Source organism: Polypterus senegalus, chromosome 7 (assembly GCF_016835505.1).
Source record: "Polypterus senegalus isolate Bchr_013 chromosome 7, ASM1683550v1, whole genome shotgun sequence".
NCBI classification, from domain to species: Eukaryota; Metazoa; Chordata; class Cladistia; order Polypteriformes; family Polypteridae; genus Polypterus; species Polypterus senegalus.
Genome location: NC_053160.1, coordinates 54,888,969 through 54,904,910, shown reverse-complemented (window position 1 = coordinate 54,904,910; position 15,942 = coordinate 54,888,969). Strand labels below are relative to the sequence as shown.

The 15,942-nt window shown below is 36.9% G+C and overlaps 1 protein-coding gene across 6 annotated transcripts in view; it reads left to right on the top strand.

Annotated features, from left to right (window-relative positions):
* The window catches only part of mast4 (microtubule associated serine/threonine kinase family member 4), a 454,258-nt gene that overhangs the window by 348,398 nt on the left and 89,918 nt on the right, over positions 1 to 15,942 (top strand). For all 6 annotated transcript variants that reach the window (XM_039758648.1, XM_039758649.1, XM_039758651.1 and 3 more), the window contains one exon: positions 13,566 to 13,654. In XM_039758648.1, the coding sequence (XP_039614582.1) occupies positions 13,566 to 13,654 (89 nt within the window). The remainder of the gene's footprint in view (positions 1 to 13,565; positions 13,655 to 15,942) is intronic.

The following is a 15,942-nucleotide window of genomic DNA, read 5'->3' as shown; positions in this document are numbered from 1 at the left end:
TTGCACACAATGAATGTTTTTTAAAAAGAAAGCTTTTGTGTTTTCTGCAGTGCACTTGGTGGCCTCAGAATGGAGCTGATAATGCCACAATGGATTTTCACCAATGTGTCTTAATAACAAAGTTTTTACTCACAAGTGTGATTTCACCATCTCCCAGATGCCAGGTCAGCATTGTACCAGGTGTCCCTCCGGGCTACAATGGTGAGATATCTGGACCACTGCTAGAGCACTATCTCAGATGCTTGCCATGCCTGCCATGATATTTCCATTGGTCTATTCCACACATCTCAGGACCTGTTTGAGAAACAGTCATCAGGCTGTGAAAGCTGAGCAAATATCAGCTAGGACCCCTGACCCTGAGCACAGGGTCCTTTCGGGTATATTTTGTCTTCTGTCCTTTTTTCTCTCTACACCAATGGATAAACCTCCAGTAACCTGTCTGTAAAAATGCTCATGTTTGCTGATGACACTACCCTAATTGTCCTGATCACATACAGATGCGAGTTATTTAGAGAGGGGTTAAATTCTCTTGCTATCTTTTGCACCTCAATAATTTTAATTTGAATACCCCATGGAAATAGTTGTTGGTTTTATTAGACACTCCTCAACTTCTACTCCAATGGTTATAAATAAACTCATGTCAACAGGGTGGAATATTTTAGGAATACTTTATAGAAGGGTGGAAAGTATCCGCTCTTTTCCCATAACTCACAAGGGTAATCATCTCTTTCAGTTATTACCATCATAGAAATGCTATTGGTCACTATAAGCAAGAACCTCTTGGCACATATAGTGCGTTGAAAAAGTATCCAGCCACCATCCCTTTTTCATATAAGTTATTGTCACAACTTGGAATTTTGATCAATTTTACTGTGTTTATTTAGTAAGTCAATAAGTTCCCATTATGGACAGCTAATTCACCCCACAAATGAAAATACTGCAAGCCTTTGTTTTGTTTTTTGTTTGTTTTTGTTTTTTTAAAACTCGTGCAAGGTGAAAGGCTGGAGTACTGATTAGATTGTGCAATCACACATACCCAGGGCAGCTCAGCAAGGATCTTAGAGTAGGCATGCATGAAGGTTCTGTGAATGGCTGCTACAGTTCTGTGAGGTCATGCTGGCCTTAGAAAACATCATGAGTCGACGAAAGTTATTCTTCTAAACTGGCTGCAAAGCAGATTTACAAGAAAATAATAAATATCACCACCAATTAAAACATATTCACTACAAAAAATAATTTGGTGAATTTCAAAAATCAGCACTATTCCTTATAACTTTAGAAGTGCCATAAGTTGAGTGAAACAAATGTATTGTCACTTCCTTTGTAATTTTAGAGTGGCACATGCAATTAAAAAGCCTGATATTAAGAAAGTCAGTCTCTTATTGTCAATTGCTCTTTATATAAAATTGTTTATGAAAAATATGGTTTCAAAATACTACACAAGTCTGTATAATCTGCTTGCAGTTGATCAGTTATTTTTTATTTATTTCTTTAGTTAAGATTTGTTCCTTTGTGAATATACTTTATGCATCATTATGCATGGGTAACTTCTTATTCCGATTTTAATTTTTGGAATGAGAGAGTGATTGAAGAAAATGCTCCCATGGTATAGTTAATGCAATCAGAAAACCAATCACCTCATTATGTTGTATAACTGATATTCCACTATGGGGATTTTCTTTTTTAACCCTTAGTTGCTACATGCTGTGTTTGTTTCAGAAAATCCCTGTCCTTGAAGCATTTCCATTAGTGAAAAAACTATATTGGGTGTTATTAAATCTAATCTCATTTTCCTAGTACTACTCTTATATTCAGTGTAACTCTACCAAATCGTAGAATCAATTTCTACTGCACCCATGACATAACTTTAAAAGAAAAAAACTAGACATAGTTTCAGTTTATTTCAGTCTCAAATCCGTTTCTGATTTGGAAAAATATTGCCCAAGCAGTAATAATCCTGTTTTTTTTGGTGCATGGTTTATCAGCATTTCCCCCAGAAGACACTTAATCTTTGTTTGAAACAAATCTTATTGTGTTTACTAAAGAGAATTTGGATAAATTTCTACCAGGTGTTTAAAAAGGAAATGTGGTTGGCATAATGTGTATTGAAGGCAATGAGCTATAGAATTTAAAAAAAAGGAAATGCTCCCATGACGCATACTACCCTGTCAGTTGTATTGATGGTACCTTCAATCAAAGAGCAATTTTTCAGAATTGAATTCTTGATCTGTTTTTATTCCTTAAGGTGAGAGTGTCCTGGTCAACATGACTTGGATAGATCACCTCAGATCTGCTGTTTTTGAGTTGCGTCTCATTTTCTGATCACTTAAACGGTGTAAAAGAGACGTACTAATGATAACTCCAGCCTGTACACACTCTTCAGGGATTCTTCCCATTTGGAGATCTACTGTTTCTCTTATGGCAAAAATATTTTCAACAAACTCGCTGTAGAAAACTAATACAGTACATGCAGGGGTGAGGTTAATGGAGATGTGATGTCTTTGCATTTAATTTTGTAAGCAAATTTAAATTTGTATATATTTGACTATCATGTAGTATATTTTCACTTTAGAAAAAGATGCTGTTTTGTTTGAAATTAGTGCCTAGAGAAAGTGCTACATTTGAAGTTGTTGTCTGTAAAGCACAAGGAACTTGTAGAAAGCATATACAGTATATTCACATACAGAGTTCGTAGATTAAATTGGTTGAATACTTGTATAAAACAAAAATGGCATTGTATTACTTGATTTAAGAGCTTTCTTTACTGTTATGTGTCATGTCATCATCAAGTTCTTCCATGTGAATCCTGAATACAATGAGGACTGATTGAGATCATTTATGTTGGGTAGAATGCCTAGGGGGGGTTGGTCTCATGGCCTCTGAAACCCTGCAGATTTTAGTTTTTTTCTCCAGCTGTCTGGAGTTTTTTTTTTTGTTTGTTTTTTCTGTCCTCCCTGGCCATCGGACCTTATTTTTATTCTATGTTAATTAGTGTTGTCTTATTCTAATTCTTACTTTGTCTTTTATTTCTCTTTTCTTCATCATGTAAAGCACATTGAGCTACATCATTTGTATGAAAATGTGCTATATAAATAAATGTTGTTGTTATTAACTGCTATTTTGATATGTTGCTTTATGCTGTAGCTTTTAAATAAATGCACATCTTTTGCAATAAAGCAGAAGTCTGTAATAAATGTTAGCACCGGAGAAACTGGAGACAGACGTATTAATATTATTATTTAAGGCTAGTATAGCTTGCTACATCGTTAGTTGTATTGAAAAGCTTTACACAAGTGGAACCTTTAGCTTTTCCTTCATCCCAAAACTATTAATGCAGTTAGACTGTCTAACGTTTCTATATACTCTGCAAGTCAGAGTTTCCCTTTTATTCTACCACATCTCAAAAATGTATTGTACATGGCAGGTTAACTGCGTGTCTTAATCTTTGCACACTGTTATCCATGTTGACTGGCTGGAGTTGACAAATTGGTCAATTAGTGTCCCTTTGTCTCTTTGTAGTACCATTTTCCTTGTTGTATTGCATGTATAGTATGACCCCACGTGTGAAATGTCCTCTTGTAACCTTTCTTCTGAGATTCTCTGAATGCTTGAAAAATAAAATTTGCAAATAGTGTGCCATTGTTATTCTTTTTAGAGAGTTTCTTTGAGGTTAGATTGCTTTTCTTACTTTTTTGGGGGTGTATGTTAAGCCACACCAAGATAGTTTTGACATATGGGATATCATTTATAGGAGTAATTTTCTGATTGCTTACATTGTAATTTTGTGATTATTACCTCTGAATAAAAAATTGATCAAGAAAAGAGAATAGTCTTCTTTGCCGCAGTGTCTTTTTTTTTCAAGCATCAGTTTAACCATCTCACTTGATCACTGAGGATTAGATGAACAAAGACAGCATAATGATGTTTGACAAACTGTTTAATTAAGGGAATACACTTGCTGTAATTAAGATTTAAATCCTTGTGATAATTTATCCTCTATGAAAGTTAGTGATAGTCTTACCTTCTATTAGTTTCTGGTGGATAATATAGAAAAACTGTGAACAGTATGGAATTCTAGATTGTTTTAGCAAATTGTACAGTAAAACAGCTTGCTTTTATGACCACACATAATCTATATGTCCTAAATTAGGTTTGGAAAGCATCTTATTGATGGAAATGTGCCTTTCCTAAGTGAAGTAGTTTAATTTTAGTAGAAGTCGATATTACATTTTTCTTTTTATGGGTTAAAGAAAAAAGTATTCAGGTTTGGTTAGCTGATAATGTTAATGGGTATCATAGACTTCACTGAAGTATTAGTGTTTAGGACACTGCCATACTGGACTAAAGACTTCAAATCCATTTCTCTCATAACTACATTGCATTAAGTTACATGATGTGTTTTATCAATATTATTTCATCTTTGGTTTTATTGTGGTTGAATTCAAATACATTGTCCACTGTCATTGCTCCTTTCATTACTCTGCCGTTGTTAGTGATGTTTTATGTTTTGTTGACAGATAGCAGATGTAAAATTTTCTTTTGAATAGGACTTGTTCAGCTTTGTAGTTAAAAAATACTGATGAACCATCTTTACATGTTTTTCTTGGTTTCATTCCAAATTATCACTTGAAGTATCAATGTCACAGAACCATGCTGTGTTTTAAATTGCAAGTTGTTTCAAGTTAGGCAAATGTTCTTTTTTCTTTATGTTTAAGTGATGCCCCTGCTCTTTTCTGCTCACTGGTTTTTGGTCTTTACTTGTACTAGAATTCTAGCCATTTTGAAGTCTATTAAAACTTTTTGTGAGAAGACCAATGATAACATTGGCTATAGCCAAAGTTTTCTCCTTTGACTGTTCCTAATACATCTTTACAGTTCATAGGCATTCTCTAATTATGACGCACTGGTCAGTATCAAAAGCTTTTTTAAGACTAGAGTGTGAGTGAGTAGTGCAGTATCTTGCTTTTGGCATTTGGAACGCAGTAATGTTAAATTTTTACCACTCTACATTGAACCTTTTGTCATTAAGCTACCCACAAAGGTTTTAATCTCAGTGAGATTAGTATAGTATAGTTTAAAACTTGGCTGGTTCTGTTTTTTCCCCCCTGTGTGCAAGTTGCTTCAATACCTCATCTTGTGGCTAAGAAGGGATTGTTTGAAATGGTTATAACCTATATAATGGATTTTCTAAACTGGGTCACCGAGGAACCCTGTGCTTTCATTTCTAACATTACCTTATTATGAGGTTAGTTCCTGCCTTCAAGTAATTTATCATTTGTACTAGATAAAAGCCTCATTTCTGAACTTATTCTGAAGGATGGTAAAAAAGAATGATTGAATTTAAATATATAGAATAAAGTGACATGAATTACCAGGTGTAGAAAATGGATGTCATGTTTGTAAAGCTTTACCCCAAAGCATTCCCTTTGTGCTCTTTATTCCTTTCAAAAATATACTTTCTTCTTTAAATATTTTTACGTTGGACATTAAATTGAATTGAAAACTAGAAACAACAAATGCTTGTTTAATTTACAATGCATTTATAACAAAAGGTCCTTGTTAAGTTTTGTTTTTGTGCCACCATCAAGTACCTGATAATAAACAGTTTGAAAGTAAATAGAGGAAAATCGTAAGTACAAATTTACAACATACAGTAGATAGATAGATAGATACTTTATTAATCCCAAGGGGAAATTCACATACTCCAGCAGCAGCATACTGATAAAAACAATATTAATTAAATAAAAATGCAGTACAAGTTAAAAAATGCAAGGTGGAGAGTGCGAGGCAGGTATAACAGACAATAACTTTATATAATGTTAACATTTACCCCCCTAGTGGAATTGAAGAGTCGCATAGTGTGGGGGAGGGATGATCTCTTCAGTCTGTCAGTGGAGCAGGACAGTCACAGCAGTCTGCCGCTGCAGCTGCTCTTCAGTCTGGAGATGATACTGTTCAGTTGATGCAGTGGATTCTCCATGATTGACAGGAACCTGCTTAGCACCCATCACTCCACCACAGATGTCAAGCTGTCCAGCTCCATGCCTACTATAGAGCCTGCCTTCCTCACCAGTTTGTCCACGCGTGAGGCGTCCCTCTTCTTTATGCTGCCTCCCTAGCACAGCACCATGTAGAAGAGGGCACTCGCCACAGCCGTCTGATAAAACATCTACAGCATCTTATTGCAGATGTTGAATGACGCCAGCCCTCTAAGGAAGTATAGTCGGCTCTGTCCTCTCTTGCACAGAGCATCAGTATTGGCAGTCCAGTCCAATTTATCATCCAGCTGCACTCCCAGATATTTATAGGTCTGCACTCTCTGCACACAGTCACCTCTGATGATCACGAGGTCCATGAGAGGTCTGGGTCTCCTAAGTTTTGCTGGTGTTCAGTTGTAGGTGGTTTGAGTCAAACCATTAAACAAAGTCCCTGATTAGGTTCCTATACTCCTCCTGCCCACTCCTGATGCAGCCCATGATAGCAGTATCAACAGCGAACTTTTGCACGTGGCAGGACTCTGAGTTGTATTGGAAGTCCAATGTATATAGGCTGAACAGGACTGAAGAAAGCACAGTCCCCTGTGGCAGTCCTGTGCTGCTGACCACAATGTCAGACCTGCAGTTCCCGAGATGCACATACTGAGGTCTGTCTGTAAGAAAGTTCATGATCCATGCCACCAGGTATGAATCTGTTCCCATCTCTGTCAGCTTTTCCCTAAGGAGCAGAGGCTGGATGGTGTTGAAGGCACTAGAGAAGTCCTGAAACATAATTCTTACTGCACCACTGCCTCTGTCCAAGTTGGAGAGGGATCAGTGTAGCATATAAATAATGGCATCCTCCGCTCCCACCTTCTCCTAGTATGCAAACTGCAGCGGGTCGAGGGCATGGCGGACCTGTGACCTCAGGTGGTGAAGCAGCAGCCTCTCCATGGTCTTCATCACATGTGATGTCAGGGCGACAGGCCTGAAGTCATTCAGCTCACCAGAACGTGATACTTTTGGGACTGGGGTGATGCAAGATGTTTTCCAAAACCTCGGGACTCTCCCCTGTTCCAGACTCAGGCTGAAGATGCGTTGTAGAGGACTCCCCAACTCCAACGCACAGGCCTTCAACGGTTGTGGCGATATGCCATCTGGATCTACTGCTTTGCTGGCACAAAGTCTCCTCAGCTCTCTGCTTACCTGGGCTGCTGTAATTGTGGGTGGGGGAAATCCACAGAAGGATGTGTGGAGTATGCAGTACTCTGAGTGAGAGTGGGTTAGGGTGGTCAAACCTGCAAAAAAAGTTGTTCATCAGGTTTGCTTTCTCCCTGTCTCTCTTGATGGAGGCACCCCACTTCAAGCTGCAGCCAGTGATGATCTTCATCCATGTCTTAGATTGCACCACCTTGTGTTCACATACCAGTACTCATCATACCACTGCCAAAGAAGTCATCAGTGACATGCTTGAATGACTACCGACCAGTTGCACTCATGCTAATCATAATGAAGTGCTTCAAAAGGTTAGTCATGTCACACATAAAGACTAATCTCCCTGCCTCCCTTGACCTCTTCAGTTTGCATACCGCTCAAACAGGTCAACTGAGGATGCCATATGCTCTGCCCTTCACCTCTCCCAGACACATCTGGATAAAAAAGACACATATGTCAGGATGCTATTCATAGACTTTAGCTCTGCCTTCAACACAATCATCCCTCAAAAGCTGGTTGTAAAACTGAGCAGGTTGGGCCTGAACAACACCCTTTGCAATTGGATCCTGGACTTCTTGACAGAGAGGCCTCAGTCAGTACGGATAGGCTGCAACACCACCAGCAACATCACACTGAGCACTGGAGAGCCGCAGGGCTGCGTGCTAAGGCCGAAGTTATACTTCACTTGACGCATGCTGCAGCGGACGCTCCTGCTACGCAGGCATTGTAGTGTTCATACTTGCGCACGTACTATACGTAATTCTGGAGGAATCCACCAGGTGGCAGTGCGAGATATCACGGTGAGAACATGTTCGGCTTCTCTGTGTTGTGAATTGCCTAGAACACCTATTAAATTCTGATGAGACCTTACCGCAATATCTTTGAAAAGGATGTTTATTGATTGAATCCATCAATCCAGGGATGTGTCCATTCCAGCAAGCATTGGGCACGAGTGAGAAACAATCTCTGGATGAGGTCACAGCTCATCGCAAGGTTAATACAAGCACATACAACAACAACAACAACAACAACATTTATTTATATAGCACATTTTCATACAAACAGTAGCTCAAACTACTACTACTGCTTTACATAATAAAGAATAGAAAAATAAAAGACACAATAAGAAAACAAAATAAATCAACATTAATTAACATTGAATAAGAGTAAGGTCCAATGGCCAGGGGACAGAAAAAACAAAAAAAAAACTCCAGACGGCTGGAGAAAAAATAAAATCTGTAGGGATTCAAGACGATGAAACCGCCCAGTCCCCTCTGGGCATTCTACCTAACATAAATGAAACATTCCTCTTTGGATTTAGGATTCTCACGGAAGGGCTTGATGAAGATGGTCTCGTAGAGTTCTGCCTTTTAATCCATCCATCATTGTTGGAGCATCATGAAGCTTTGAGTAGGTGGTGGTGGCGCAGGCAAAAGAAACAGAAAAGAGAGTAGGGGTCAGTACGGATTTTAGAGCCACCATGAATAGTTATTATGATAAATTGAACATATAGAGTAGATAGATAGATAGATAGATAGATACTTTATTAATCCCAAGGGGAAATTCACATCAGGATTAAGTTAAATTGAAGTTATAGAAAGGCCATGTTAAAGTAATGTGTTTTCAGCAGTGTTTTAAAGTGCTCTACTGTATTAGCCTTGCGAATTCCTATTGGCAGGCTATTCCAGATTTTAGGTGCATAGCAGCAGAAGGCCGCCTCACCACTTCTTTTAAGTTTTGTTCTTGGAATTCTAAGGAGACACTCATTTGAGGATCTGAGGTTACGATTTGGAATATAAGGTGTCAGACATTCCGATATATAAGATGGGGCGAGATTATTTAAGGCTTTATAAACCATAAGCAGAATTTTAAAGTCAATCCTGAATGACACAGGTAACCAGTGTAGTGACATTAAAACTGGAGAAATGTGTTCGGATTTTCTTTTCCTAGTTAGGATTCTAGCAGCTGCATTCTGCACTAGTTGCAAACGATTTATGTCTTTTTTGGGTAGTCCTGAGAGGAGTGCGTTACAGTAATCTAGTTGACTGAAAACAAACGCGTGAACTAATTTCTCAGCATCTTTCAGTGATATAAGAGGTCTAACTTTACTTATGTTTCTTAAGTGAAAAAATGCTGTCCTAATGACCTGATTAATATGCGATTTAAAATTCAGATTACAGTCAACAATTACCCCTAAGCTTTTTACCTCCGTCTTGACTTTTAATCCTAATATATCCAGTTTATTTCTAACAGCCTCATTGTATCCATTATTGCTAATCACTAAGATTTCAGTTTTCTCTTTATTTAACTTGAGAAAGTTACTATTCATCCATTCTGAGATACAAGTCAGACATTGTGTTAGTGAATCAAGAGAATCGGGGTCATCAGGTGCTATTGACACATACACTAGCGTCATTTTAGCTGCACCAAATCCCCAAACCTGCATATCTTTGGAAGGAAACCGGAGCACAGTGTGGAATACAAGTATGAATTACCAGCAACATAACTCCCTGCGAGACAGCAGTGCTATCGCTCCACCACCGTGACACCCCCATGTTTGTAATTAACAGTATTCATTATTTAAACGAAATTATATGTAAAATGTAACATACACACTTTAATGCATTTCATCATGAAAGTGATATCAAGTATAAATCTAAGGATTCTAAATGTGCAGAGAGTTGGAATATCATACATTTAATTTGTTCTTTGTGGCGATCTATTGCTGCTTTCCGCTGCTGTCAGGTCCAAGAAGCTCATAGCGATTAAAAACTGGGATGACGTTTACGACGGTCTGCTTTAATGATAAAGTAAACTACGAGGTTAAAGTGGACATTTCGAGATTAAAGCCAAAATTTCCACTTTAATCACAAAATACACGTTTTCACCGTGTCTTTAATTTTTTTCTCAGTGTTTCAAATATAACGCTATACATTATATTGCTGTTGTTAAGTTGCAAAAATAAAAAAGACGACACAAAAGATGGTAAGTGAGACTTTTAAAATGTATCATGTCATTACGTTCAGGAACTATCTACATGTGACAGAAAGCCTCTATGCCGATCCTACAGGATGGATGCTTCAATGTGGTGAAGCAAAATGCCGACATACAGATGCATTCGTGGTGCTTTTATATTCAAGCATCGCATATTCTCGATCGTAATGACACGATACATTTTAAAAGTAAAACATGATAAATCGTATGGCCAAATTCAGTCTTTTTGTAACATATATGTATGTTCAGCATGTGTGTATGTGTGTATATATGTACAGTGTATATATGTGTATACTTGTGTGTACACGTTTTAAAAATAAAGTAATAATAACACAATAAAGTGTGCAGAAAGTGAAGGGATCTGAGTACTTTTTGAATCTGCTGAGTATATCTATATTTACAGGATATTTATAGCTATATCCTACTTTTACTTTACCTAAATGTAAGAGAATGTGAAAAATGGCAACAGAGAAAAGCAACATCTAAATATAGTGAAAAATGAGTTATTGTCTTTCCATTTAAAATACATATACACTATAGATGTCCTCTTTTATCCATTTTATCCAGGTTTACAGTGTATGATGCATTTTTGGCATCATTATGACTATAAAGGAACAAACAGTAGTTCAGTTATTCATTAAATTGCTTTTATTTATTTTTAATTTATTGTTGAGGTGTTATTATTTGACATTATAGTAAAAATGATTTATAACCAGCAACTTTAAATGCATGACTTTCTATTAAAACACTGACCTACAAATTGTAGCTTGCATGTCTTACATCCAATAACAGCAAACTGATATCATGAAAAGTATTTACTGAGAGAGTTTCCACAAATCTTTATTGTTATTGTCTATATTCATCTGAGGGCAGTGGCAAGAGAAACAGCTGACAGCCATTCCACGGTCTTATAGAGGCTTGAATCACTGTCTCCTCGAACTTTTATTTTGAATAATCTTAACCATTGTTCACTAACCAGAAGACTGCAAAATTTTAATCAATACTGTATGTCATTCCCCCAACAGTTCTGTTATACAGGGACTTTAAAATCGTTTCTGAGTCTAGAGCTCATCAGATCACAACTACAGTATATTCTCCTCATTTTGCATGTCAAGGTCTTTAAAAGAGAAAAGCCAGGAAATAAACACATCAAAATCTGGAATGAGGAGTTTAAGTGCCTGTATGGCTGGTTTGAATGCACTTAGTGGACCATGTTGAAAGAATCCTGTAGTGATACTGATGAGCTGGAAGATAGCATAAAGAGCAAAATAAAATTTTCTAAGGACCTCATAATCACATTTTAATGACTCAAAACTTATCTGAACAACAAACTTTGAATTGCCAAAGAGTAAAATAGCTACTAAGCAGAAAAAGCAGGACATTTTAACATGGAACTGTAGCTGAAGAGAAAGAATTGTGCGAAGAGAATTGGGAGGCACCTGGAGCATGTCTGGGTGATTATAAAAGGGGCCGCCTCCCTCCATTCGATGGCTGGAGTCGGGTGGAAGAGGACGAAGCTTGGAGTAGATTAGTGGAGGCGGACAGAAGAGTGAAAGGCATTATTGAGAGGCCTGGACTTTAAGGGTGATTGGTATGGGGTACTGGGTTGTGTGCACTGTAAATATTGTAAAATATGATTAAACGTGTGTTGGTTGGTGAACCATCGATGTCCACCTGTCTGTGTCCAGGCCAGGTTCCACACTGGTTATGCTAAGGGTGATAAAAAGAAGAAACTGTAATACCTAGTAATGGGGTTTTAAAGTTACTGTGTAGCTAATTTATATCTTTATGGCCATTGTCCACATATACAATCTAAAAGATTAATTGTTACTCTGTAATCATTGAAGAAAGATATTCCGTAATAGACAACAGAAATTCTAAATATATGTTACAATAGTAAAAACATTCTCCTTGGCTATTGTCTTTTAAGCTGCAAAGTTTTGCTTTTGGTGTTTTAATTCTGCTTTTAAAAATCTAAACTTTTATTATTTTTTATAAATGACAAAATAAGCATCTATTATTTTCCTAAATATTACAGTTTATGCTTTACTCAAATTGGACTCTTTTGTTTGGTGTTTTTTCTTCTGACACATAAGAATGCTGCCCGGTGTGTACGAAGACTTTTAAGCAGGACTCAATTATGCACTTAGTCAGGTTACGTTGTAAAGCATCAGGTAGTGAAATTGTGTTTTTGTCCTTTTCCACCTTTTGTAGTTGCTTCTGCAATCACTGAGTAGGATAAAAAATGTTGTAATTATCCATCCATCCATTATCCAACCTGCTATATCCTAACTACAGGATCACGGGGGTCCGCTGGAGCCAATCCCAACCAACACAGGGCGCAAGGCAGGAACAAATCCCAGGCAGGGCACCAGCCCACCGCAATTTTGTAATTATGCTATTTGAATTTAGAAGTGCTATTTATGCCTTTTTATTAGATAGATAGGTAGATAGATAGATAGATACTTTATTAATCCCAAGGGGAAATCCACATACTCCAGCAGCAGCATACTGATAAAGAACAATATTAAATTAAAGAGTGATAACAATGAAGGTATAACAGACAGACAATAATTTTGTATAATATTAATGTTTACATACCCCCACACCCGGGTGGAATTGAAGAGTCACATAGTGTGGTTGAGGAACGATCTCCTCAGTCTGTCAGTGGAGCAGGATGTATTTTTGGGTGTTTTATTTTTCCAAGGACAGAATCTCTGTGATATCTCTGTGTATATTTATAATTAGAGTATAAAGTTGTGGAGAGCTACAATAAATCTGCTTAACTCATACTAATAGAATGACACACAAGATAGAGCACTACACATTACAAAATTCACTAGGTGATTAGGTTGTTAATTGCTATTTAAGGGTGGGGGGCTACAACTTAGGGAGTCATTAATCTTCGCAGCAAAAAGTGTACACACATAAGGTTTACTAGCATCTAGACTAGTGCAGTCCCTTAAACCTGGTAAATGGCAGTAGGAGGGTATGACTGGTTTTGACACAGACATCTACTTTTATTTATTTAGTATGTTGAACTTTATCCCAAGACCCATTAGATTATAAATCTGTCTTCATATATAGTATCTTGAACTGCACCCTTAATGGAGTGATGAACATATTCCATGAGCAGTTTGCACATTGTGAAACTTTAGCGTGACAAATAAATTATTATATTCATTACCTGCTATGCTATAATGTTGAATGTTCCCAAGGATATCCAGTAAGACAAATTAAATGGATCATTAAATGGTGTCTTATGACATTATAAATAAAGTCTGATAATACTTAATTTACAGGTTGTGTCTTTATTTGTTCATAATTTTAAAGATGGGTCAAGCCATCAATCCGAATCATTCCTTTTTTTCTTGATTTCAGCTGCAGAACCAGTAATAGAAAAAATCGGATTGGAAGTGGCCAGACGTCAGCTCTTCCTCGTCCTCACTCTCCCCTTTCCGCTCATACAGGTATGAAACAAACTAATGAATTCCACTTTTATTTAGCATAGTTCTTAAGATGATTTTTCACAAAGATTTCAGTAACACCCTCTTAAATATGTATCACTTTTTTATTTTTGGTATGTGTTTTGTTGGTTTTACTTGGGTTTGAGGTTATGGATCTTTGAGAGAAGAGTTTCTTAAAGCCTCGGAAACATGAGTTTTGAAGATGAGGGACATGTACACCCAGAATTTCTGATCTGGAAGCAGGAAACTACTGAAAGGCTCATCTCCCTCTTCCTGTATACTACTTATCTCAAAATGGTACACTATACCGGAACCTTATGTGAATGATGTGGTCCTGCAGATAATGGTACAGGACAAAGAACAGAGGCCAAGAACTTAAGTCAGCTCTGTAAAATAGCCTCAGATACTTGTAGTTTAACCACTGATTCCTGAAGTGAATCTAGCAGTGACTTTAAAAGAATCGTCTTGTACTTGTGATTGAAGGTGACCTATTCACTCTAGATATGAGTGTATTAACACTGCACATACACCGCATTAAATATTACTTTGTAAAATGCAAGCTATGAGCAGCCTCAATCAGAGATTAATTGTAAGTTGTTAAGGTTCAGGGATGATCTAAATGATTTTCCTTGACCAGAGGTCCACTATTACTGCCTACCACATGTTTAAAGGATCCTCTTTTCAGTTTATCAGACAAGAAGTTTTTTTGTACCTGGATTTTTCTGAATGGTCAGTCATACGCTGGTTTGCTCAATATGCACTTTTACTTAACTGAGTACCAAGCAGTCTGTAGTTGAGTGTCTATTATAGATATCTTAGTTGGAAGGGTACCAGCTTTGCATGACTAGAACCCAAATGTAAACCAACAATAGGTTTATTAGGAAGATAACAGGGGTTCATGAATAATCAGAGTATTTGTAAAGTGTCAGACAAGTAAAGGATTTTAAAGAGCAGTATTGTGTCACTGTTTCAGACAAATGGAACATTTATACTGCCATTTAAAGTCAAGTGTCATGACTACCTTAGAGACACTTGTTGTTGCTGGATATAGTGCCTGGAAACACCAGGTCTCAGTGTCCTATGCAAATACTTAATTTGTATAAAGCTTTGAGCCCTACATTTCCTTTATCAAGGTCACAAATCCAGAAATACTACTTGGCTATAAGCAGCAAGATCTCAAGATGTACCTGTTGCCATTTGTCAGCCTTTAGTCAAATCATTGTAGACATCCCCAGGGAAAGTTATTGTTTCTTATTTTCTTTATTTCTAGACTTTTAGTGAATTGTTTTAATCTTTCCTTGCATCCAGTTCTAAACTGTTTTAGTTTGTATACAGTATTTGTGGATTGTATAAATGGATTTGTGTCCCCAAGGTTTGTATTTCCTTGATTTGTATTCAGGATAGCATCCTGCTCTAATTACCCAGAAATTAATTTTGAAAGTTTTATAGAGGGTGGATGGAGGGATTGTTTTCTGGACATCTTGCAGATGCCAAGAGAAATACCTATGGCATTGTGGTCACTAACCTTTTGAATCTGAAGTGAACTCAGTCAAGTCATCAGCTGCTTTCTTATCAATTTAGAAGTTCCATTTTTAGTTAAGACAGCATGGACTAACAACAAAGAACTTACTGTTAAGACCTCAAATTTATTCTCAGTAAATTAGTCTAGCCTAGAAAACATAGCTTGCAAGAAACCAATTATACAATACAAAAGAAAACATTAATTCAAATGTTTATTCATGTCACATTTTTTACATTCACAACTCAGCTTTGTGAAATGTGCTTGCCTTTACTGTACTTGCTGTATCACAGACATTAACAATAACAACAAAATCATAATCACCATACCATTATTAAATACTTTTGTGTTTTTGGCTGAATGTCATAGTGATATTTATATGGTGACTTCCCTTTAGCAGCTTTCATAAGCCAGGCAGTTACAAATCTTGCTTTCCATTAGTTTGATTACTGTAATTCTATTGTATCTTCTGAAAAACTAGAACTCGTAAATTGACCTAGTCTTCATGTAAACCCCTGACAGTACTGACAATTCCTGCAAATGTTGATTTCTCTATGGTTATCTGTTCTACAATAGTTTTATTATTTAATATTATTATTTGTGTAATATAACTAGTTGCTCATAAGGTAATAGTATTGCTGCAAGGCGTAGAGTCTATACATATCTATCTAAGCTGAACAATGTAAGAATGAAAGCAAGTGGACCATACAATCCAGATTACTTTTGGCAAGTCCTGCTTTTTGTTTTTCAAAGTTTTGCAGTACAATGAGAT